We start from the raw sequence: 25,535 nt of genomic DNA on the forward strand, positions 1-25,535 counted from the left end.
ACAATATTCGGCTACACCACACAGACACACCACATATTCTACCTATACATGCTAAGGTTGGTATGTAGTACATTATCGCTTTACCGCAGTGATGCTATGTCTGGGCGAAAATCCCCACATCTGAGGAATTTAGAATTTGTAGGGGAGTTTTTTTTAAATCAGAAATCTTTGAAATTTAGAGCAACAATAAAAGCTTGCATTTTATTCGATGGCCATCTATGAGCGATGAGCCAACGAAAAAATTATTTTAATTATTGCTTTATTATATCCACGGAAAATCAATGTAAGAGATAAAAACTCTTTTTACGTATTGAAATTTTATAACTCCATTCCGCTCGACGAAAGTTAGTGAGCCTGTTGTAGCTACGTATCTTGTTTTTTTTTCGAATCTATCTATGGAGTTTTAGTGAAAAAATTATTTTTCTTTGATACATCCAGTGATGTGATGTTTGAATTTTCCTAGATATAAAGGGAGAAAAATGTTTTTAGGTAAAAGGGTGAAAGCACAAAAATATATAAAAAATCTACGGTAGGTAGTTAATATTCCAGGTAAATTTCGATATATTTCGTGAAATATTTGAAATATTGATAGTTATTTTATTAATATTCTTCGCGGAAACTCTTTCCCCAAAACCCCCCACTTGGATTTGAAAAATTTGTGCGTAATCCAGAACAAATGAATCGAGAATACCTCACAAAAACCAATTCTGAAATCTAGGGAAATTTAGGGAAATAAAAATTTGGGCATACCACAACTGATTTAATCGCTTAGTTCGTTTCGTCTCGTCTACATTGTCGTGTCGTTAAGTGATGTGAAATGTGTTGAAATATTTTATAAATAATGCCAGCAAATTTAGTGTTTAATTCAAACACCGTGTTGTTTTTGAATTTTGTATGAATCTTAATAAGTTTGTTTACAATTCTTGCAATCCTTACAACTGCAAAACTAATGTACCTATTGTGAATATTCATCAAGGCGATCAATATTACAGGCGTGTTAACAGGTGATGTATGTACACACAGAGGTAATGATTCATTTTGGCAATAATAACAAAATTTATTTTTAGTTAAAACAGTTTTTTATTATTCTTTTTAATTCGAACATAGCTTTTTGTTTGTTTGTTGGTTGGTTTATTATTCATTATAAAACCCGTTAAACTGTCAGTGCAGTTTGTTGGCTGGTTAATTTTACAATAATAATTTCATATGAGAGAATTTTAATGAGAAATTAGAATTTTTAAAATAGAGACCGTAGGATAGTAGCCAAAATTACATAATATGAAATTACAACCCAAAGATATAAAATATATACAAAGGCAACATACTCAAAGGCATAAATTCTTCATATTTAAAATTTAGAATTAAGTAACATCAAATTACCCGAGTACTTACTAATTACAATTTTCCTTTAGTTTGTGAAATAATTGGTATTGTTGCATTGCCGGAGGTTTACAATGCAAATTTATTTGCCTGCTTTTGATAAATTGAATTGAATATTCCTTGATGGTCTGTGCGATCTTACAAACTAGATCATCACCAGCACAGACATAGGAATTAATAGACGAGAAGATAAAGGCGAGGGGTAAAATCAACTGTTGAAGAACGAAGGGAGTGAAGATGACTGTGATTCGTCAATAAATCAATCTGACAGTAAATAGGCATCTCGCATTATAATATCACCATTTACTTCTTAAAAGTAAAATCTGCTTTGAATGAATAGACATTTTTACATGGGAGCGCAAATTACTCGCCACGTTATGAACAAATTTGCGAAGTCCAAATTCGGCAAAGTAAGGCAGCTTCTATATTCAGAGTCGTAGTTAGTTTCAGAGTATTTAGTTAAGACACTTTTATAAATGTTCATAATTTACTTCCCAGCAACCAACCAGCTTTGTGTTTCGCGTCCAGACGTTTCTCGATGTGATAGTAACAACTGATTCATATTATACGATGTGAATATGCTTAAAATAAAATAAAATAATGCTTATATATGGAATGTAATACGACAATTGGGTTTATTCTCTTTTTTCGCATCTATTTTTACCAGTTTCCATAGTACAAGCAAACATTTTGCCGTTTTATTTCGTAAAATGAACCGATGATGCCTCGACCATAGTTCGCACAAGAATGATGACGTCACGTTTTCAAATATCACTTGAGGCCGTACGCGAGCCCAGCCGGGTGAATGGAACCGGTATGGGGAGTGGGGATAATACGCTTTTAATCACTTAGGGCAGGTCTACTAATATTCATATGTCTATGATCACCAGCTATTATATATTTGTAGAACGCTTAGTGAAAATTTAAAAATAAACGGCGCTATACAAATCATCGAAATATTATTATTTTTATTATTTAAAATGTTAAATATTGAATAGTTATATAGTAAAATAACAAAACTTATCACATTACTGTTATTTGCTATTAAAGTTTTGTTTACAATTTTTTTTTCAGTAATTAGTATTTTACTTGTATTTATTATAAACTCAAGATATCTGAAAGATAATTATTATAGTAGATATTAAGACCGTAAATGTTATCAAAGACATTTTTAATGTTTTTGTTTTTGTAAACATCGGCATATTGAATACAAATGTTTTAAAAATAATTTGCTTATGGTCACGATAGGATAGAACCGAGGTGGAACCCTTATATCTAATCTACGAGAGTACTTAATTTTATATTTACGCAAACACGGGTTCCATCGAAGCCAGAGTAAAGTTGGCCTCTCAGAAGCTAAGCGTACTGTACAGGGCCCGCAGATACTTTAATAGTACACAACTGCTGACCCTGTACAAATCGCAAGTGCGCCCTACTGTCGAATTTGGCAGCCATCTCTGGTCCGGAGCCCCTAAATACCTGAAAAAAACCCTCGACTCTGTGCAAAAACGGGCGGGGTAAAATTCGGTTTATGGGAGTCACTCGAATAACCGAAATTGAACTTGATTTAGACTAATTTAGGGCTGGGGAATCCGAATCTGTAAGAATTAGGTGGGGGTCGGCACTATTAACTGAGTTATAGGGTCTTGAAATTTTGTACGCGATACATAGAAACCATGTTTTATTTATCAATTATGACATAAGAAAATCAAATTAGTGACTATATATTTTTGAAATTTCAGTAGTGCCAACAAAAAAAAGAAAAGTGTTGCCATATAATAATAATATTTTTTTACAAAATAGGTTAGGTTTTTAGTTTGGGTTAGAGTAGGCAGAAGAACATGGGAAAAAGGTATTAGAATTAAATCACAAACCAGTCTATACAAACCTAGCGTAGCCCAAAAACTACTTGAAAACTGGGATATAACTCTAAAGGGGACGCCAGCAGGCGTTATTAAAGGGGCATTTTTTTGTAACAGGAAATACCATGGAAAAAAGGTTTTAGAATTAAATCACAAACCAGTCTATTCAAACCTAGCGTAGCCCACAAACTATTTGAAAACTGGGATATAACTCTAAAGGGGACGCGAGCAGGCGTTATTAAAGGGGCAATTTTTTGTAACAGGAAATAACATGGAAAAAAGGTATTAGAATCAAATCACAAACCAGTCTATACAAACCTAGCGTAGCCCACAAACTACTTGAAAACTGGGATATAACTCTAAAGGGGACGCGAGTGGGCGTTATTAAAGGGTCATTTTTTTGTTATAGAAAATCACAGTTAGGTTAGGTTATATATATAAATTTAATATTTACAAGATTTTAAATAATAAACTACAAATCTGGCAAATGATATTTAATTTTCTGAATTTTCCATGCATTGATATTATTATTATATGGCAACACTTTTTATTTTTTGGTTGGCACTTCATGACACAAATGTGAGACTATTAAATAGTCATTAATTTTATTTTCTTATGTCATAATTGATAAATAAAACATGGTTTCTATGTATCGCGTACGAAATTTCAAAACCCTATAACTCAGTTAATAGTGCCGACCCCCACCTAATTCTTACAGATTCGGATTCCCCAGCCCTAAATTAGTCTAAATCAAGTTCAATTTCGGTTATTCGAGTGACTCCCATAAACCGAATTTTTTCCAACGGGCGGTCCGTTTGATAGATTCCCCAATCTCAACAAACGGACTGCAATCTTTAGAGCACAGGCGTCAGGTAGGTATGCTGTCCTTGTTCTATCGGTATTACAATGGAAGATGCTCTGAGGAACTAGCGTAATTGATTCCTTCGGCGCCGGTGCGTAGTCGGGATACACGCCAAACGCGCGCCCAACATTTGTACACGGTTGACATTTATCACATGAGAACGGGTCGCTTCTACGATTCGTTCTTAAGTTCAACAGCTCGGCTGTGCAACGAACTGCCGGCCTCTGTGTTTCCTCCCTCCTACAGCATGGGACTCTTCAAGACCCATGTTCACTCCTTCCTCTCCACAAAAAGACCCTCCACACAGCATCCCCAAAGATGACATAGGCCCTGAGGGAAAATATTTTCTTCTTGTGTGGAGTTAATATAAAAAATTTAAAAAAAACTCACTTGACATGATCATGATAATAGCCACAGTCTAAAGTCTAAAGGAATGTAGGCAGATCTTAGACTGAAGTAATCTACTGAAATTGTCTAGACATTTTACGGTTCTCCTTTTAATTGACTACTAACTGATATCATTTATTTTATATAGGGTGTCCGAGAATAAAGTGTGCTAACTTTGGAGGATGATTCTATATTCTACACATTACAAGTAAAAATAAAATAAAAATTTGGAATTCCAACGTTAAGTAGTTTTTTAGGTTAAAAAGTTCAAATATTTGTATGGGAAAATAAATATTCTATGAAAAAATATGTTTTTACGGTAAAAAAATTATCTTTTTTACATCTACCATCACGTAAAATCAACTCCAGTTAGCGAATTTTATCCCCGGACACCCTGTGTAATACGGTTCCATGATAACTCAACACAGTGACAATTCAACACACTTTTAAAAAGTGATATAAAGTCATTAGAAACGATGAAAAAAAAAATAACCTAACCTAACCTAACCTAACCTACTTAACCCAGTTAATAAAGTTCGTGTTTCTTCACTTTATATAACTTTTTAAAGATGTGATGAATTATTATTGTGATGATTTATCTGGTCACCGTGTAATATATCGGTAGCTAGATCTGAAAAGTAACTGCACATTTTATTTTAGATCTTGGTACGTCAATTAGTTTACACATCATTCATTATACGGCAGTTAGACATGGAACTGATAGACGAAGAATGAAATGACATGATATTTAATGCTGTGAAAATAAGGTTCCTGAAACGTATATATTTTAAAACGTATCACACAACAAAAATTATCTATAAAAAATTGAAAATGATGCAAGGGCAACGTAAAATATTAGGAATGGAACAAGATTAGTGGGAGGTTTACATAATAACATACACTCTTTGTATTCTCGTCGTGTCCATTGAAGAGTACCTGACTCCTTTGTTATTTGCATTGAGTTATCAAATACTTATCATGATGTAATTGTTTATTTAAATGATTGGTAAGATAAACGTCAGTAGAGGACGATTGAATGACTATGATGTTTGATGTTGCATTGCAGCGTCAATCGGCAATCATTTCGAAGGCTAAACATAATTCGTGGAAGCCAACGCATGGAAAATAAAATTGTTATAATTATTACATAGTATGGCATAAGAAGAGACATACTCTTTGGGCATCTTTCAAAAAAGGCAAATTATATCGTAATGAGGTCTTACATCTTCAAATCTTCAAGACAAAATACCATAACTTGTTTTAAATTGTAATGCTTCCCTAAAAATGGTTTTATCGGCGTATATATATATATATATTTTTTTTTTTAAATTTAGCAAACACTTTTTGGATATACATAATTATAATAAAATAAGTTTTGTTTTTAAATCCCTTTTATATATATATATATATATATATATATATATATATATATATATATATATATATATATATATATATTAATATATATAATATGTTTTTATACAACCCTGATGAAAGTTTAGGGTGAACCAAAAGCGGTTGGTTTAATATATTGAAACGGTTCCATGCTCAATACAGTGAATATTCAACACACCTTTAAAAAGTGATATTAAGTCATTAAAAACGATGAAATTTTTTATTTTTTTAACCTAACCTAACCTAACCTAACTTAACCTACTTAACCCAGTTAATAAATCATCACTTTCCATGACTTTATATAACTTTTTAAAGATGTGAAGAATTATCATTTTGATGATTTATCCGGTCACCTGAAAATATATTCAATAATGTGGAATTCAAGCCAAATTTTTTTTTTATAATAATATATATGAATTATATAAAGGACACTATCCGTGTGGCGGGCGGCGTAAATTTGCTTTTTATACAAATTTACAGTTTCATTACGAAATTTGATGAACTTTTGCACACTTGACCTCTAAACAAGAGGAAGATCATCGTATAAGTATGGTTTTGAAAACTCTACAGCTAAGCCCGGGCAAGTCGGGGGCTTCAAAAGGAAAATTTATAATTTAAAAACCTGATTTTTTTCATAAAAAAAAAGATTAAAAAGTGTTTTTCAAGACCGTTAAAAGATCGTAAATTATGTTTTATTGAAACGGCAATCATTTTATTAAATTGAAATAGTTTTACATGTTTAAATAATAAAATTGGTTAGTTAGTAAAATAATAAAATTTAGTTAATACCAAGAAGTCAGTAAAGAATTTGTTAAATCATCTCCATTTGCGGTTTTACTTTAAAAACAGGAAAAATCGTATTAATAATAATTGTGATAAAAGTTTGAAGTACATATAGATAAGAATTTGAGCCGTAATAATCGTTAAATAAATTAGTATCTAATCTTCTCATTAGAATCAGCAGATTAACATCATTCTGTAATTATATTCCAGTGGCTTGTCGTGATTTTTTTTTTAAATTGTAGCTTTTAGAACCCAAAATGTGTAATTGTGTTTTTTTTATATGAATAAACTTCACTTCGTGGGTAAAATTCTCCGAAAATATTTTTTTCACAGGGTTAGTCAGAGTGCACTTCTACTCTTAGGGCACTCTTCTTGTTTCAGGATGCACTAGTATTCATAGGGCACTCTTCTTGTTTCAGGGTGTATTACTACTCTTGGGGCAATCTTCTTGTTTCAGGATGCACTACTACTCTTAGGGCACTCTTCTTGTTTCATTTGCATCATTCATCGTCTCGTGTATACAATTCCGTTATTCTGACATTTTTTTCCATTTTTTTCTCTAATTACCAACCAAAGATACAACCATATTTTCTTATACACTCTTCTTGTACTCTTAGCTCACTCTTCTTGTTTCATTCGCATCATTCATCGTCTCGTATATACAATTCAGTTATTTAGGAAAATATATGACGCAAATGCAAATATTAGCAGAACTTGGGGACGCCCGAGGAATACATGGCACGATCAAGTCAATCAGATACTTGAGTCAGGCCATGTCAAGAGCCAGATAATAGAAGAGTATGTATGAATATGAATGAGGCAAGAACTGTGTGCCGAAACCGAGTTGTTTGGCAGTCCGTTCTCTATGCCTACCCCTGTGGGGAAACGGCGTGATGGTTAGTTAGTTACAATATTGCACATTTTCAATTATCCGAATAGCACTTTCTGGAAAATATAAAAATATAATTTAAAAATTTCGGCACGCCTATGTTCCCTTCCAACATGATAATTTTCACTATCTGTCGAGTAATGATGTAACTCTGCAATATATTCGTTCGTTTTATTCGGTTTACAGTTTACGTACAACTGTTCAGCAACACGAGCGAAATGAAGGGACTACTATTGTCGGCCGTTCTATTACTGGCCTGTGCCAGCCAAATCCTTGGATATAAAATCCTCATCGTGGTCCCCGTCCCAGCGAGAAGTCATTGGATCCTTTCAAAGGCTCAAGCAGACATTCTACATGAACACGGACACGAGGTAAGCAAAATAAACATAATAATACATTGCCAGTGGATTCGAGTCATATTCGATTTTTGGTTTACTATCCCATGTTTGGCTTTTTCCTCCTTTAGCCAACGTTTTAGACGACTTTGTAGTGGTCGTCATTAAGGCAGACGTGACTATCTGCACAGACAGACTGAGCCATACAAACGCGTGGCGGGGTATAGCTAGTATTATAATAAAATTCACAATGATTATAGTCTTACAAAACTGAGTGATCACTGATCAGTTTGAGTGTTAAAAATAGTTAACCTCGTTAGACGTCAAGTCTCTAAAGTGTTTACACATCGCTCTGCTTCGTGTCAGCGTTACCTGTTTTTTCTCGCCTTGAACTCTAGCATGCTCCTCCGAGCGATTCATTACCATTTTTGTTTTAGGAAAAGTAATCGAACAGAATATCACATTATTTTAATAACAATATTTTATTTTATTTTTTTTTATTTAAAGAAATCAAGACAAAAATATATATTACAGAAAATAATAAAATAAAATACAGAAAAAAAAAACAGAAAAGTTCCAATAAACTACTTTTCAGTAGTTTGTCGATGGCAACTTTTCACATAAAAAAATATCATAAAAACTTATTTTACTTAATGACAACAGTGATAACTGATAACAATAAAAAATAACAATTTGTTTCAAAAATATAAAAACATATACACAACAGTGATAGTATCTACCTATAGTTTGTATTAGACTCTAATACAAACTATTTCTTTCAGCGAGCCAATTTTTCAACATAATATTTGTTTTTACATTTGTACATTTTTTTTATTTCAGCAGGTAACATATTTAAGCAACTAGGTACCATGTAGTCCAGTGTTCTTTGTCCATATTTGTTTAAATGCTTAGGTACAATTAGTCCATCATTTATCGTAAAACGAGTATTGTAAGTGTGGTCCAGTCTATTTATGTATATAGGGCTATTCATATGCTGAAATATAATTTTATACCACAGAATTGATCTTACTGAGAAAATTTTAAGATTCTGATAAAGGTATGGAACATTATGCCTTTGTTCGTATAAACTTTTATGAGCTAATAATTTAACTAGTGAATTTTGAACCGATTGAACTTGGTTTATATTTGTTTTACATTAAAGTCCCCAAGTTGTGATTCCATACCTTATTATTCGTACAGTATGAAATCAAAAACACAACATGCTGAAAACTTACTGACATAATATACAGTAAATTTATTAAATTTGGTCAAATTATTCGTTTTCTTGTTAAAAATGTGACTGTGGGCCTATAACGAATGAATTGAAAGAGTTCCTAACAAAGTATCAGTCAAAAGCAAATATTTTGTGAGGACAGCGGAACACGTGTTCATACTGACATACTTATTTGTTACTGATACTGACATACTTATTTTGTGGCATTCCGTCATGATATCTATTAGGGAAAGAACACTTGTTCTCGATATATTCTTAAATGTTTTTTTTTTATCATGAAGTTCGAATGCTATCACTTTATAACAGGATCATTTTTCTCAGTGAAGGAAAAATAAAGTTTAAAAATAAAGTAAAAATTTAGCATCTAGTCAAAAAGACTGAGCTTCTGAACAAATATTTTTGATTTTTGATCAAAACAAATGAAAATAAAAATAAAATCATGATTAAGAAATCGTGTCAAAGAGAAGATTATTATTAAAACATTTAAAATATGTGCATACCACAAGAAACTAATCTATAAATTGGATTCCATTGAAATACAAGGAACACTCAAATAATGGTCCCTAAGTCATCTATCAGAACGATACTAACATGAAAAAATTATTAACAGGTATTTTGTTTTGATCAAACCCATTTGTTAAAAATTTATAATTCCTCAAGGAACAGTTTAAGGTTCAGTATTGTTTATCTTTTACATAAATGTATTTATAATTGAAACAACGATTTGAATCAAGAAACACATTACTATGTTTAGTATTACGTTATTAGATTTTTTTTAAATGTATTTTGGTTTGCTTCAATAATGACAATCATAGCTTCAAATATTTATTTTAATACACAACGGTTAAATTAATATAATCGATGTAAACGATCAATCAGAATTACCGGGAGATTAAAAATATTGACTAAGATTATTAGTTATCAGTTATCACTATCGCCGATGAGTTGTTCATTGACTCGTTAGTTGCGTTTTGCTATCCACATCATGACTTTTGATATCATCAACGTGATACCCAAAAAAAGAGCCATGATGACAGTCGGTAAAATTTGATTTTATAAAGTTTTTCCAAATATAATCTAACAAATATTTTTATTTCACGAAAATTATGTTATAAAATAATATTCTTTACAACCAAGAAATTCTTACTAGATTTTATTGGCTATTTGTCACCATTAAATACAAATAGAATTTGGAATGTGCTTCAAATAATATTTCTTGAAATTGGTAAAAAATAATTTTAAACTCATTTGACGACAAGTGCTTTTATCTGTTTGAATTTTGCATTTATAAGTCGAACTTGTCCATGAAAACTTTATTATTTTTAATATATGTTTTTTGTTTTTATATTTCTACGGTTATTACCCTGCCTATATCCATCGATTTATATCTTGGATATGACCACTATGACCAAATACCGTTCCTTGAAGACACGTAGAGATATTGCTCTGATTAAATATTTTTTTCTAGTACTAAACAGATGCATTATGACGTCACCAAAACATTATTAACTGTTGAGCTAGCTGTACAAGTTTGTTAATGTACAAACCTGTGGGGAGAACCACGTCTTCGTAAATGCAATCAAAACTTTTTGGCACTTCAAATACATTAACAGTACAATTATAACGACTTATGCCTCAAAACTGTAGTGTTAAAAAAAGTACAAATTGAATTAAATAAATAAATAAATCTCAGACTTAAGCGCATAGTTTTAGGACATAAATAGGAATCTATTATATTAATGCATACAATGTATTCACAACAGGTCACTTTGATAAGCGCCTTCCCGTCGAAGGAGCCCGTTTACAGAGAGATTGGCTTAACAGAATTGATAAAAGACTTGGAAGGTAAAGAAAAAAATAATTTAAATTTATTATATGTAGATAAATCATATTTTCGAGGTGCCCACACCTAATTGTAACTTGTTCTACCTGCAAGTGGTACAAAGATCTCACCTAAGCTATCCAATGCACCTAATCGAACCTTTTGTCTACAAACTTATTAGGACATTGGTTGAAAAAGCAGAGCTTGAATTCAGAAATAAATTATAACCAAAAGAGTTCTGAATTCTTTTGTGTTATGAACTATGAAACGAAAAAAATCACTATGTAAAACGTTACTTGTTTATTCGTGATCAAATCAGAGATCTTACCTTCATAGATATACATGTACAAAAATGGGGTCGGTGGTTCGGAAAAATAACCTTTCATCCTTTCGGTAAACTCTGATTGATTGAGGTTAATATTTAAACATCAAACATTTTCGAAATAACTTAAAACAATATTAATTTTACTACCATAACCTTTTCCCTTCCAAATTCAATTGAGGGAAAGTGGGGGAAAACGGGTATAAACAATTAAACAGAAGTTAACAAACAAGCTGCTTTTTTAGAAGGTGCATTAAATTTTCAATAACTGCTGCTTTATTTTTACTGGTTTTCCAGGCAACAAGAACAGACCGGGTTTTGGTATGGTCGATTCCTCGGTCATGGACATGCTGCGCATACTGACTGAGATGGGAGAGACTACCGCCACCTTCATGTTCAACAATGAAGGCGTCAAGAAGTTACTGAATGATGAGAACGAGAAATTCGATCTGGTCATCATCGAACACTTCATGAATGATATGCTGATTGGGTAAACCTTCAAATTTTACTTTATTCGTATTATTTTTACCATTGTTTGGTGTGCACTGTTTACGACATACCTTTTTCATATATTTTATAATAATAATAACTGAATGACTTGTATAGCGCCGTTTTTGTGCAAAATCACCTCAAGGGCTCTGTACAAATTGTACAGTGATCTATGTTATTACTAACTATTTATGGAGATAATATACAGTACAATACTTACCTGGTAGGTCAATTGAGATTAACACTTAAATAACATTATCTAATTGTTTATTAGCGAAATTTAGATACAGAATTCAGGACATAGTTGGAAAATTGAATATAACTGGACTTTCTCTCAGGAATGGTATATTTAATTTAAGGGTATGACAGTTTAAAAAGGTAAGTTTTTGAGTTTAGACCTGAATTCTGTTGGACTTGTTATGGATCTTAGTTCCGGAAGGAGTTTATTCCAAGCCTTCGGCCCAGATACTCCGAAAGCGCGATGACCAAACTTAGTATTTGACATGCGCTTAGGTTCTATCAGTCTGCCTACAGCTGATGATGTTCCTGATCTAAGATTTGACTGCCTCAGACCAGTGTTTTCCGGGACGCATAGTTCAGAGATGTAGGGTGGGGCCATTTCATTGATGGATTTAAACACCATCCAGCACAGTTTGTACTGGATTCTTTGGGGGCACTTGAGCCAATGAAGGTTACTAAGGTGTTCTAAAATGTGTGAATATTTTGAAACCCCGGTTATAAGCCGCGCTGCTGCATTAAACACAGATTGAAGTTTGTCAATTTGATATTTTGGAAGGCTGGCATAAATGCCGTTGCAGTAATCGAGACGTGAGACTACGTAAAAGTTGAAAAGTAGTTTTTTTGCTTCTGTAGGAAGGTTTCTTCGGACAGACTTGAGTTGTCTTAGGTGAAAAAAACTGGTGCTTACAGTCCTATTTATTTGACTTTTAAACGAAAAGTCTAAATCTAAATTGACACCGAGAAGTTTGACTGTTATTTTTGGGATGATATCGTCGAAGGAAATAGTAATAGGTAAATCGTCTTTTAAATGTTGACGTTTGTTTGTGGCCGCCCAGAGAAGTTCAGTCTTAGATGGATTGAGCTTCAGCTTGTTTGGAGACATCCAACGAGTTATTGCTTCTAGATATTCAGTTATTCATATCTTGAGACTATTGATTTCGTTTGGAGCGCAGTAAAAATAAACTTGCTGATCATCAGCGTAGCAGTGGGACAAGAGATCAAATGACTCGATTATTTTGGCTTGCGGTACCCCTAAAGAAAGTGTTGCGAAGTTGGACAGTTTATTTACAACCCTCACAGCTTGTAAGCGATTGAATAGATAGGATACCAGCCAATTTTTTGATGTCGGAATTCAAACCAAATGTTTCCTCTAATCTCCTAATGAGGAATTCATGATCAATCGTGTCAAAGGCTGCACTCATGTCTAGGAGTGAGATAAGTGATAACTTACCTGACTCTACGGCAAGAGTTATGTCTGATAGCATACGAAGTAGTCCGGTTTCAGTTGAGTGGAACTTACCGTACGCAGATTGACGTTTTGCGAATAATTTATTTGAATTCAAGTGACTGGTTATTGGTGCGGCAGCAATTTTCTCCAGGATTTTTTAAAGAAATGGTAAGTTTGAAACGGATCGATAATTACCTAAGTTATCAGCGTCTAGTTGTGAATTTTTCAGTATTGATGTAACTACAGCTGACTTGAGTGGTTCAGGAAAGTCACCCGTGCTCAGTGATTTATTAAAAACGTGAACTAGGAATGGAGCTAAAACATTAGAACATTGTTTTAATAATCATGTCGGTATAGAATCAAGACTACACTGCTTATTAGGCGAGCTTAAAATATTTTTTATTGCTTCTTCCAGCGTTGTGGGTTTGAAGGAAGACAAAATGCTTTTAGAATTTACAGTGAATATTGGCGGAGGTGCGTGAGATGCGGAAGCACGAATGGATTCAATTTTTTCCCGAAAAAAAATTGAGAAGGCTTCCGGGGTAATATCTATTTTCGTTGGAACAGTGACTTCGGAAATTAGTCTTTATTGAGTTCCAGAGACGTCGCGGGTTGGTTCGCTCAGAGTTTATCTTTTCTTTCCAATACTCTGATCTTTTGGAATTTATTTTACTCGTATACTATTTTTGAGTAAGGATCTACTCGTCTCTTATAGTGACAGAAGAGTTTTTTCTATAGGTCCTGTCTAATTTAAGTCTCTTCTGGTTTCGACATTCATCGTCAAACCAGCCGTCAGACATTCGAACTTTTCGTGTTTTTGATGATGTCGGGGCATATTTATTTAACAGACATGAAAATGTTTTATTATATGTCTTGACAAGTTCGGTAGGGGTCTTTGTTTTTCAAACATTGAGTGTACATAAGCGAGAGGTCTGTAACTCTTCCATAAAATTACTAAAGCTAAATTTACGCCATTCCCTTTATGCAATTGTTCTATATGGTACTTTAGGCGGGTTAAGGGCCCGCTTTCCGCGTGAAGAATTTAGATTTGGGCAACACCCTCAAAATAAACAATATTTAGTGTTAAAAGAATCCGACAGAGGTGTCTGAATTCGTATTAGGAATAATTTTGGGGATTATAATTTAAATAACGAAATTAAATTACCGACATCTATTGCAATTTTAGAAAAACAGAACCATTTTTAGTTAGCACCGAGCGAATTATAACGATGTCGAAATGAAGATGGTTCTCAAAATATGGGTTTTATTACGGATTTAATTAATTATTATTTTTTTTTAATTTTACAAAAAACATTTACGAAAGTTATTTGAATAGGTATAAAAATTACTTTACTATACTAAAATACTATTATCACTTTTATAAAAGTAATTTATAACTTTTATAAAATCAATAAATATATTTTTACATCAATAAGGTTTTTCTTATATGGTTATCTTTATAGGGTGTCCGGGGGTAAAGTGCTCAAACTTCAGGAGGTTATTCTAAATGCTAGAAGAAGTAAAAATGAAATGGAAATTATTCGAATTTCCAAATTTTTTCCGCAAAAATTTATTTTCCGTAGAAGAAATTGTTTTTTTTTCTAAAAAAATTAAACTTTTTTACTCGAAAACTATCTTAAAACGTTGGAATTCCAAAAAAAGTTTTTTTTTCTTTTTTACTTGTACTATCAATTAGAATCACCTCCCGAAGTTTGTGCACTTTACCCCCGACATCTTGTATAATATGCGCAATATAATATTTATACACGTGTAATATCTACTTTTGTACATTTATATCAATTATATACACGTTTACATTTTTATGCTCATCAAATTTATTATATTATAAAGATAGATAGAAAGATCCTTAGTGCTTCCCGAGGACTTACAAATCAGAAGACTTTTTTGTAAGTATTTATTTATTCATTTAAACAATTCAATAATTATAAAGAGTAATAAAACATGTAAGCAACATAAAATTACATTCTAAAATGTGAAAGGGGCTCTATTTATTTACATTTTTATGAAATTACTACTTTTAATAGTTTAAGCTTTCAGTGAACTTTCAATTTCATTTTTAACTTCTCTAAATATTATTTGTTTAAATTGTCAAATATAATTTAATCACAAACACAAGATTCACTCAAAATGAAAGATTGGTGGTTCTGAAATGTTCCCATAAATACGGTGAAAGAACCCTAAACTATAAACTTATTACCCTAAACATGCTTCGAGCGAAATGCGGATCTGGAAACCTTATCGTCAATCTGAGCAAAACATACCATGAACGTCAATATAGCAACAGCCTTTGTTCTGCTGCAGTTTCATTAAATGCCGAGAGATCCGTTTACAGTCTCCAAAAAGCAATACTGGGGCACAACCCTAGAAGCAAAGCAAAATGATTGGAATACAGAAAGATAAAAACACACCATTGTCAAAAATATCTTGGCCGTTAATGATTAAATAAAATTAGATTTATTCAGGAAGGCAAGCATTACGGTGATCGATGTTAAAAATCTAACATAGCCCTAGAATAACTCCAGTATCTTTAAGAAACCTTTCTCTTAAAGCTCAGAAAAAAACTTTCCATGACAGTTAGATATACCACTCTACAACAAGACCGCGTACGGTAAAACTGTAAAAAAAAATAAAGTAATAAATAACAAAATAAATATTTCACAACACAATCATTTCATCGAAAATCTTAAATCCGTTTCACCTTTCTACATTTTCTATATTCTCCTTAAGAGTATAATCCTTAGATAATGCCTTTTCAGATTATTCGTGGAAGCTAGAAAAAAATAAAATCATTGATTATAACTGCACTTCAAGTGACCTTTTAAATAACAGTAAAGGGCTCAAATGATTTTATTATTACCTCCGTGCCTTTGCATCTTTACAAGACTTGGGCAAAACATTCTGTAGCGGAGTATAGATTTCACATCTGAAACATAATTAAAGAGTTTATTGAAAATAGAACACCAAGGTACGGTTAGTCAAAAAACGTACAATTAAGTTAATTCTGGGTAGAAATTGTACAGTTGACATTCAGGACAGGTTCACTCCCTCCTCCTCAAAAAGACCCTCTATACAGCATTCTCAAAGATGACACAGGCTCTGAGAGAAATTATTTTCTTCAGGGCCTCCTTCCGACATGAAAAATAACATCACTGAACTTAATTATATTATTGTAGAAAGCAATCACTTTGTGGTTTGACATATTTAATAAAATAAAATACTTTTTTGTTTTAAAACCACGATATTTATTAATTTAAGAACCGACCGGTTTCGCTTTACTTAAGCATCATCAGGGTACAAATTAATACTAAACAAGAAGTACATAATGTGTGCATATATATAACAAAATATAGAGGGAGACAACATGATACAAATATATTATAGAGGGAGACAACATGATACAAATATAAGCAACACAAAGACGGTCATAAAATACATTAACATAAGTGTACAAGTAATGGAAAACCGCTAGATAATTATGTAGACTAATGGGTTATACGAATAAATCGGGAAAAACAAAACATCAATAAAACCTCAATAATAACGGTTTTTTCCGAATTTGCAAATCATTTGATCGATAAAGATCATACATTCTGTCATAGCACCGGTGCTAACATCTTACATAAAAACGGGCATGGTAACAGACTAAACAATTTAGAGGCACTAGAAATTAAAAAAGCTGTAAAAACCAAAAGTCAGATACTTAATAATCAATTAGACATATCAAGTAGTCCAATATTAAGTCTGTTTCCAATAAACCCATAAAAAATTCCCAGTTCTCCTTACCTCCTTACCACCTTGCCAGTTGATGTTTTGTTTCTCCCGATTTATTCGTATAACCCATTAGTCTACATAATTATCTAGCGGTTTTTCCATTACTTGTGCACTTATGTTAATGTATTTTATGACCGTCTTTGTGTTGCTTATATTTGTATCATGTTGTCTCCCTCTATATTTTGTTATATATATGCACACATTATGTACTTCTTGTTTAGTATTAATTTGTACCCTGATGATGCTTAAGTAAAGCGAAACCGGTCGGTTCTTAAATTAATAAATATCGTGGTTTTAAAACAAAAAAGTATTTTATTTTATTAAATTATATTCCCCACAGTTTCAGAACTTTCAATAGCTTTTTTCGCTGGCCCGTTCATTATTTTTCTGGATTCCATGTTCGAGTATTGTTATTTGAAACAGGTGGCCCTTATTATTATTACATATTATATTATATTTCGGACATCGTTGCATTGTGAATCATTAGAGCAGATCTTAGAGTAATATTACTCTAAGGAGCAGATGTAAAGTGACGTGTGTATTTGTGTACGTAGAAAGTTAATTCGCAAATAAATCACGATCGTATAGGAACAAGAAAAGAGACAAGACAACAAGAAAACTAAATTAATAAAAATTTACCCCGTAATTTCTAATGCATTGGAATTAGTTTTATTTCCCAAAGTACCTATTCTGAAAAAAAAATAATAACTTTTTACTATACAATACATAAATAAAAATATGAATTATTAATTTTTATAGTAAATTATCGTTTATAATAATTATAAGCTTATAAATCAAAAATTGTATTTTTTTCTTCTCACCTATTAGATAGGATATAATTTTATGAGATAACATTTTTTCTTTGAAATACGGGATATCTTTCGTGTATTTCCCATCTTTGAAAAAACAATATTTATTAACTCATAAACTTTACACGCGTAAAAATTATCTTTATAAATTCAAATATTTGCACGTAATCGCACGTCTGTAGATCATAGAACGATGAACGACACGTCTGCCCCCAAAGCCCTCGAGTTGGCGAATGAACTTTTCAAATAAAGATAGGTTAATCTTCAAGTCGGAGCGAGCGCGCTATAATAAATATGATTTAAAAGCAATAGGCGTAAGCGACAGTTGTGAAAATGTTTAATAAATCACGGCGTATTTCAAAAATAGCAAAAATTACTTTTGGGGTCTATTGAGTAGCATTAAAAGAAGCATTGTGATTTTTTTCATACATATAACTTGTAAAATAACAGAAATAAAAGTGTTAATAATATTTTTCGGAGCATACTTTGCGATTTATTTCTATCGAGGGAATTTCAAATAATTACCGTTTCGGCTTTTGGAACAAATAGATACTATCTTAAAGAATAACATATATTTTTTTAAGAGCTTAAAAACTTCAAACTTTTAAGAAAAATATCTCGGAAATTGGATGAAATTCGAATAGTGGGCCCTTAAAATCAATATCAGTGCAAAAAAGCCGATGGTCTGACAGTCCCATATCACGAATGTCTGCTGAAAGCGGTGGATCACTGTTCTGTGAAATTAGTACATCTAATGTACCACCAGCTTCATGAGTTTGGACGTCAACCCATTGGCGGCATCCAAAGCTGGCTAATAGATGTAAGAATTTTTAACAGTGTTTGGTGATGAATATTAATGTCGCCTGTAATAATGATTGCATCGGAGAGTCCGACTGAAGGTTCCAAAAACTGTGAAAACCATTATAAAATTCGACAAAGATTGGTTTTGATCCGGGCCTATAAAGAGTGCACAATATGACCGACGTTCCTGAAGAAGAAACCCTGCATCCAATATACTCAAACGTGTTAAATGTACCGAGAGCTACTTTGTTTAGCCGTAATCCTGGCCGGGCTATTATCGCGACACCCCTGTGATTCACGTTTGAGATATTGTTTGATGGTAGGTCCCCACTAGGTCGGGCTTCTTCAAGAACCACATACCCTAACGCTTGGAGTCTCTTAATTGAGTACGAATCACTGTTCTCGTGCCAAGTTTCTGTGACGGTAAGGATATGAAGTTTTTGGTCTCTGAAAATATGGTCCACCACCTCTAGTTTGTTGTTAAGTGATCGTGCATTCCAGGAACCAATCGCAAGCTGTCTGCTCCTATAGTTGGCATGTCGTTCTAATCTAATTTCATTTAAGTTGTTGTGGAATTTATCAGAATCACGGAGGGCTATGGACGGTAAGTAATTCTGTTCGTCGATTGGTTCGACTACTTGAACACCCTGTACTGACGGAGACTTCTTATTATTTTCATTACTATTGTTATTAATAATTTTTGGAACGTATTGTTCCTCCCTGCATAAATATTTTGTTTTAGTCCACCGCGGCACCCCCTGTATCTAAATTTCAAATTCGGATCACGGACTGGATTGTATAAAATTGCTTTTGCAGTCACTGAAGGGTTCAACAGACTATCACTTTTAAAACTTAGGAGTGTAGCCCGATCACTTACAGCACGAGTGTTTTCGGCCTGTGCTGCATCACAAAGTATTGTGTCATATTGTTCTTTTCTGATGCACAGTGTATGTTTTTTATGATAGCGTCCAGCACGGCAACCACGAAATCTAATTTTACGAGTAGTATTATTATCGCGTCCAAGGTCATATAATGATATTTTTACAGCTAATTTAGGGTCCATAAAAATACTTTCACTTTTGAGATGTAGTAGTGTCATCCTGTCGTATCGGATATTGTTTACAATCACCATAGTTCAAAGAATACCCATTATAAATCACTTGACACTTGACACGGTTGCTCGCTAGTCTTTCACACTGCATTTGAAGCCAATTCCTTCGGCCGATTACCGATGCTGCAGAGTTATTGTGCACTTCTAGAACAACGTGGCAGATTTGAACTTAAAATATTTGAAATTTTGTATTAAACTTGAATTAATCTCGAATCAGCGACACTAAAATTATTTAATTATTTTCTTTTATATATCTAACTTAAAAAATTACCGCGGTTATTTTACACTTTATATACACCGTAAAAATTGAGAACTTCCCAAGATTTTCAAAATAAACTCGGAGCGCTTAAAAAAGCAGCCGGCCGCCCCTAGAGCGCCTCTTACTTTATTTTATGTCTAGTCTTGTAATGTTTTGGTTTCAAAGCAATTTATTTGTTTTTTTCAAGTTTGCTGTGGTTGACAGGGGGGTAATATATTATAAACATAATTATATGTGAAATTAAACATTACATATTGAACATCACTGTATTTATTATGATTAGGCCAGTATTAGTAGTTGTGTGTATGTATTACGTTGGGGCATATATCACGTAGATCACATACACTGGGATGCAGATCTGTGATCAACGCCGTGGGGGCTGAGATTCTGTGATGAAGTGGTTTGCTGGTGGTGAATATCAAAGATCTTCTAATTGTCCTTCAATTAGATGCTCGACACCGTAGGTTGTGAAGATGAATGGTGACGAATTCTCCCATGCCGATGCTCGACATCGGGGTGGTGAATTCCGATTGGTGGTCGACGGTGGTGACGTAACCAAGTAATATGAGTCACAAGTCGTAGGAAGTTGATTGGGAGTACCAGCAGTGAACTGAAATAAACTGTGTGAACTGTCTGAAAGTTTGTGCGTTCTCGCTGTAAATCCCGAAGTTTTCAGGCTGTAATTTGCGCGGCCCATTCGAGAAGTAGCGTATCCCTAAAGTTTTCTTCTATGCTATTCAATTACGCTTAGATTCTTAAGATTTTTTAATGAAATGAAAAATATGTTTCAATATTATTATAAATGCCATTTTCAAAAAAATTTAGAAACTAGAAAAAATATTATTAAAAAAAAATAAGCAAACCATTAAAGAATAATCATTTCTCCTTGCCACGTGGCCAGTTCATTGTGTTGTATGTTGCATACTTTTGAGAACATACTGGCCACGTGGCCAGTTCATTATATTGTTTATTGCATTCTTTTGAAGACATACTTGCCACGTGGCCAGTTCATTTTATTACATGTTGCATACTTTTGAGGACAGTTTGTATGTTGCATATTTTGTGGATACTGTAATATGCGACGTTGATTGAATCAGGAGTCTAAAGACATTTGAAATGCAGTGGGGCCCGAAAGTTTTCCTTCTTACACCATCTATGTACGTTCCAAGAGCAATTTGATTAGTTTTCAATATTTTAAGGCATTTGCCTATACTAAAACATCTAGTTTATGTGTCATATCTAGTAGAATGAAATTTAGAAATTTGATTTAGATAACGGCTAGTCAAAATACTGTACAGGTACACACCGGGTATGAATAGATGATGTTCTTACTAATTTGTAGTCGGTAAAATGATAAACGATGTGTATTTATAAAAATGATTATACTTTACTTACAGGTTTGGTGTAAAATTCAACTGCCCCGTGATAGCCAGTTCCACAACCTCCATAACTCACTGGATAGCCAGGGTTACGGAAAATCCAGCACAAATTGCTGAGATTCCTCACTTCTTAACCGCTTTCCCCCAGCCGATGAACCTGTGGCAGAGGGCAGCTAATCTTGCTTTCAATATAGTTGATGACCTATTTTTCACGTAAGTATGCCGTACAAGTACACGTAAATATACTTTAACAAGAACTAAAGCATCCAAAATACATTTTTTTAATTAGAGGTAAATTAAGTTAAAAGAAGTAGGAGTGCACTTCAAGATGGCATAAATATTCAATATGGGTTCCCTAGTTACTGCAGCGTTTTCACAAATTGGTGGAGATATGCATCACAACTTTGCTTCTCTTATGAACCACTAGGTCGCTAAAACCAACGAAATATTCAGAACTTTTTAAAACAAACCAACCGAAATTCTCAATAAAGAGTACTATTCACATTTCTATTATGTGAGATTTTTGTTGTTGTTATTTTTTGCATTAAATCCACTCAGGAGGCTGGAAATTAATTACTTCAGTGCCTATGGAGTCATTGGAAATGCTTTGTGGGGGGTCTTTCTGAGGAAAGGAAAGAGGCAATATAAATCTTGATGAGACCCATGTTGTCAGATGAAGGAAACACAGAGGACGGCAAATTGTTCCACAGCTGAGCTGTGAACTCGAGAACGAGTCGTAGAAACGACCCGCTGTTGTGACAAATATCAACAGTATGCAAATGTTTCTGAACTTTGCACCAGTGCCGAAGGGATCAATGAGGCTATTCCTCGGAATACCGGTAGCATAATGACAGCATTCCTGACGCCTGTGCTCTAATATAGTCAAATCATTCAAACGGACCGTTTTTCTATACCTACCCAACTTCTGTACTTGCGTGTTGACAGTTGAAAATAGCACTAAGCAGTTGAGATGCACAGAAACATGAAAACGACTTAATTCATTACTAATTAAATGTATTTTAAATTTTACTCAACCAATAAACATCCATTTACCCTACATTAACGAATGCTTATCAGTTGTCTAAAAAATAATAACGTTTATTAGTAAGAACCAAAACGATTAAAACACAGCTGTCAAAAATTTTATCCGCCGAAGAAAAGTAGTGTTTGAAAAATTGTCGCTTGATACTAGACCACGGATCAAAACCAATATCAAAATATAATAAAATAAGAGGAAGGCTTAAAATTAAAAAAAATCACTTCACGTTGTTTGTAACCGCAATAATTTTATTTTTTAGGTTTATGCTGAAACCAAGTCAAGAAGGACTTTACAATAAGTTTTTCCCTGAAGAAGCTAAGAAGGTCTCATTCTCAGATCTGCCCAAGCAGGTCGCCTTTTCATTTCTCAACAGTCATTCGTCCATTGGATTCCCCAGACCTTTACTACCGAATACAGCTGAAGTTGGAGGGTACCACATCAAGAAGGTTGGAAAACTACCAGAGGTAACAGTAACATTTCTTGCAATGGTATATAAAAAATGAATGGTCTTTGAATATATTAAATGGAGCGCGTATTACGTTTCATCCAATAATAGCATGGAACCTCTAGGTATCCTGTTTTCAAAAGGTACCAATATAATTTTTTGACTGAAACCTGGGTTAATTGGGAAAACTGGGATTTTTTTTTTCTCTAAGTAGGTACATAGATTGTTAAGGTGATAATAACTGATATTATTCTTATGAGAAGGGTGGAAACGTTTTCAAAAACCTAGCGGATGTGCCTATTTGGGTGTTTCTCTTGATAAAAGATAACAACATCAATTTAATGAAAGCAATATCTGATTGAAATAAATTAACAAAGTTCATGCAAGCAACATAAACCCTAGAACTCTATGAATAATTTGTGGTTTTCGTTTGATTTACCACTCCATTTAAACATATAAATTCCTTGTGAAGTTGTCAAACATAATATCTCAACTCACCATTTCTTTTCATGGTTCAAGCGTTGTTTTTTTTAGGATCTCCAAAAATTGCTGGATTCCAAAAAGGAAGGCGTTATCTTCTTCAGCATGGGAAGTAATCTGAAGAGTTCTGAGCTTTCTATTGAGCTCCGAACCGGTTTATTGAAACTCTTTAGTACTCTCAAGCAGACTGTTCTGTGGAAATTCGAGGAGGATTTGCCCGGAAAACCAGATAACGTTGTGATCAGCAGCTGGTTACCACAGGCCAGTATTCTAGGTGAGTTTCAAGTTGTTAGCATGCTAGACGTAGAAGTTATTTTCAAAGGACGTTGCTCGAATGTCCTCAATTCCAATGTGTGAGCCAACACCTTTAAACTTTAGATTTGACTAAATAAGATTCAGCGAAACATTTTGGATGAAAAGTTGGAATGCTAATAAACCGTCTTCTTGTGTCAATTAAAAATATTTATAAATTAAGGCTTTTACAGGGAGAATCTTTCTAATTTGGTTATTAAGCTGTATCAGATTTTATTTATGGAAATGAATTAAGCTATCGAATTTCATCAATTTATAATATTCAACTGCGGAACATGATAAATACCAGTCGTTATTGATAGAGCATTGTCGTTTTACAATCTACTAATGTAGCTATTTTTTGTGTTTTCAGCTCATCCTAACTTGAAAGCTTTCATTACCCACGGAGGTCTTCTGAGTCTAACAGAAGCGTCCAGCGCTGGAATTCCATTGATTGTTATTCCCATCTTCGGGGACCAATACCATAACGCTGCAGCCGTTGTAGGAAGAGGGCAAGGAGTTAGATTAGACTATGCAAACTTCACCGCTGAATCTTTGACCTGGGCAATTGGGGAAATTCTCAGCAATCCAAAGTATGTTAAACAATAATTTCAATCTTTGAAAAGGAATTTGACTAAGCATTTTTAATTATTTATCTGTTTTATTTAAATAATAATCAGGGCCCTTATTGGGCTTTTATAGAAGATGTTGTCAGTCAAGTTTTTATAATACGTCAGTTAATAAATTTATTGTCATGAAGCAGGCGTTCCGATAGGTTTGATGAATGCTCTTGCCCACCAGCTGCGTGACAGAATCTGGTTGTGGGAGACTCTTTGACCTCACCAGCCGTGGGAGGGAAGGATTCATTCGTCACTTTTCGACATACTGTCCCCAGATTTATACCCGTCCTTTGTACCTTCTGCCTTCCCCAGAAAATCCTTCCACCCTCCACGCAGCATCCCTCAATGATAAAAGGTTTACTGTTTGGAGTAAAAATAAAAATAAAAAATTAATACACGCTATTGCTAATGTTCTGATCTGAATTTATATTTTCAGGTACGTCCAAAACGTCAAAACAATCAAACAGCAATTCCACGACCGTCCCATAGACCCTCGAGAACTCATCAACTTCTACTCTGAGCACGTCATCCGTACTGGAGGCGCGCCTCACCTCTCCCCAAAACCTTTGTGCATTGTCTCTCGACTCCTACTGGACGTATCAGTTCTCTTTGCTCTGCCTCCTCTACTGTTATTAATCCTAGGCTGCTTTGTTTGTCGTAAGTTATGCAACAAAACTGCATGTAAGAAGAAGACTGAAACGGATAAGAAGAAGAAGCAGTGAAAATAAACTTTGTGTTGTGGCGGAAGACATTGTGAAAATTACTGATGTTTACTTGTGTCTTAACAGATAGTGTATTATAATACATTTAAACTACATTAAGCGGTTGCAAATGAATCCAACCATTTTGAGTTTATAAGCGCATAGCAACTAAATATTTCAAATGCATATTAGTTTAAGACATTTAAAAAAATACATTTTTATGAGGGTATTGAAATTGTTTTATTAAATTCTGATTTTGTCATCGATGTAGAAATATTTTAATGTTTTTTCTGCGCTCGTGACTTAACGTAGAAATTCTACCAAAATTTTATCATCTTCATAACAATAACCTCACGGGCGGTTAGAGTACCAAAAGCATCTCGGTATGTGGATAAGTACCAAGTTAGAATTGTTTTGTTATTGCCAAAAACAAGGATGCCTGAGTGCAATTTCATTAAGATTTTTTCTAGTTGTTGTACCTACTACCATAGGGGGCAACGGACAGTCAAAAGATCATTAGTTTATCATTCATCCATAGAAAAATTGTTTTTTTCGTATTAATCCGCCAGAGATAGCTTAA

General features: G+C 33.5%; 2 protein-coding genes and 1 long non-coding RNA gene across 5 annotated transcripts in view; 1 reads left to right on the forward strand and 2 right to left on the reverse strand.

Moving 5' to 3' along the window:
- Window positions 1–25,535, reverse strand: part of LOC149411363 (neuroligin-4, Y-linked-like) — an 887,216-nt gene that overhangs the window by 661,431 nt on the left and 200,250 nt on the right. The gene's annotated exons all lie outside the window — the stretch shown is intronic.
- On the forward strand, window positions 789–25,176 carry LOC149411373 (UDP-glucosyltransferase 2-like). Of its 3 annotated transcripts, none has more exons than XM_089647300.1 (9): window positions 789–1,025; window positions 7,745–7,929; window positions 10,891–10,972; window positions 11,569–11,761; window positions 21,398–21,592; window positions 22,678–22,882; window positions 23,398–23,617; window positions 24,008–24,227; window positions 24,691–25,176. In XM_089647300.1, the coding sequence occupies exons 2-9, from the start codon at window positions 7,777–7,779 to the stop codon at window positions 24,974–24,976; spliced, it is 1,554 nt and encodes a 517-aa protein (XP_089503426.1). In that variant the 5' UTR covers window positions 789–1,025; window positions 7,745–7,776; the 3' UTR covers window positions 24,977–25,176. The 3 variants fall into 3 exon arrangements, with proteins under 3 accessions (XP_089503426.1, XP_089503428.1, XP_089503429.1); XM_089647302.1 differs by having other exon boundaries at window positions 789–1,009; XM_089647303.1 differs by having other exon boundaries at window positions 789–1,004.
- Window positions 15,234–16,228, reverse strand: LOC149411374 (uncharacterized). Its single transcript, XR_016304881.1, has 3 exons — window positions 16,107–16,228; window positions 15,948–16,019; window positions 15,234–15,610 (listed from the first exon to the last, which is right to left on the reverse strand). It is a non-coding gene; the product is annotated as an uncharacterized LOC149411374 (long non-coding RNA).

Source organism: Hesperophylax consimilis, chromosome 26 (assembly GCF_061612785.1).
Source record: "Hesperophylax consimilis isolate HC1 chromosome 26, BYU_Hcon_1.0, whole genome shotgun sequence".
NCBI classification, from domain to species: domain Eukaryota; kingdom Metazoa; phylum Arthropoda; class Insecta; order Trichoptera; family Limnephilidae; genus Hesperophylax; species Hesperophylax consimilis.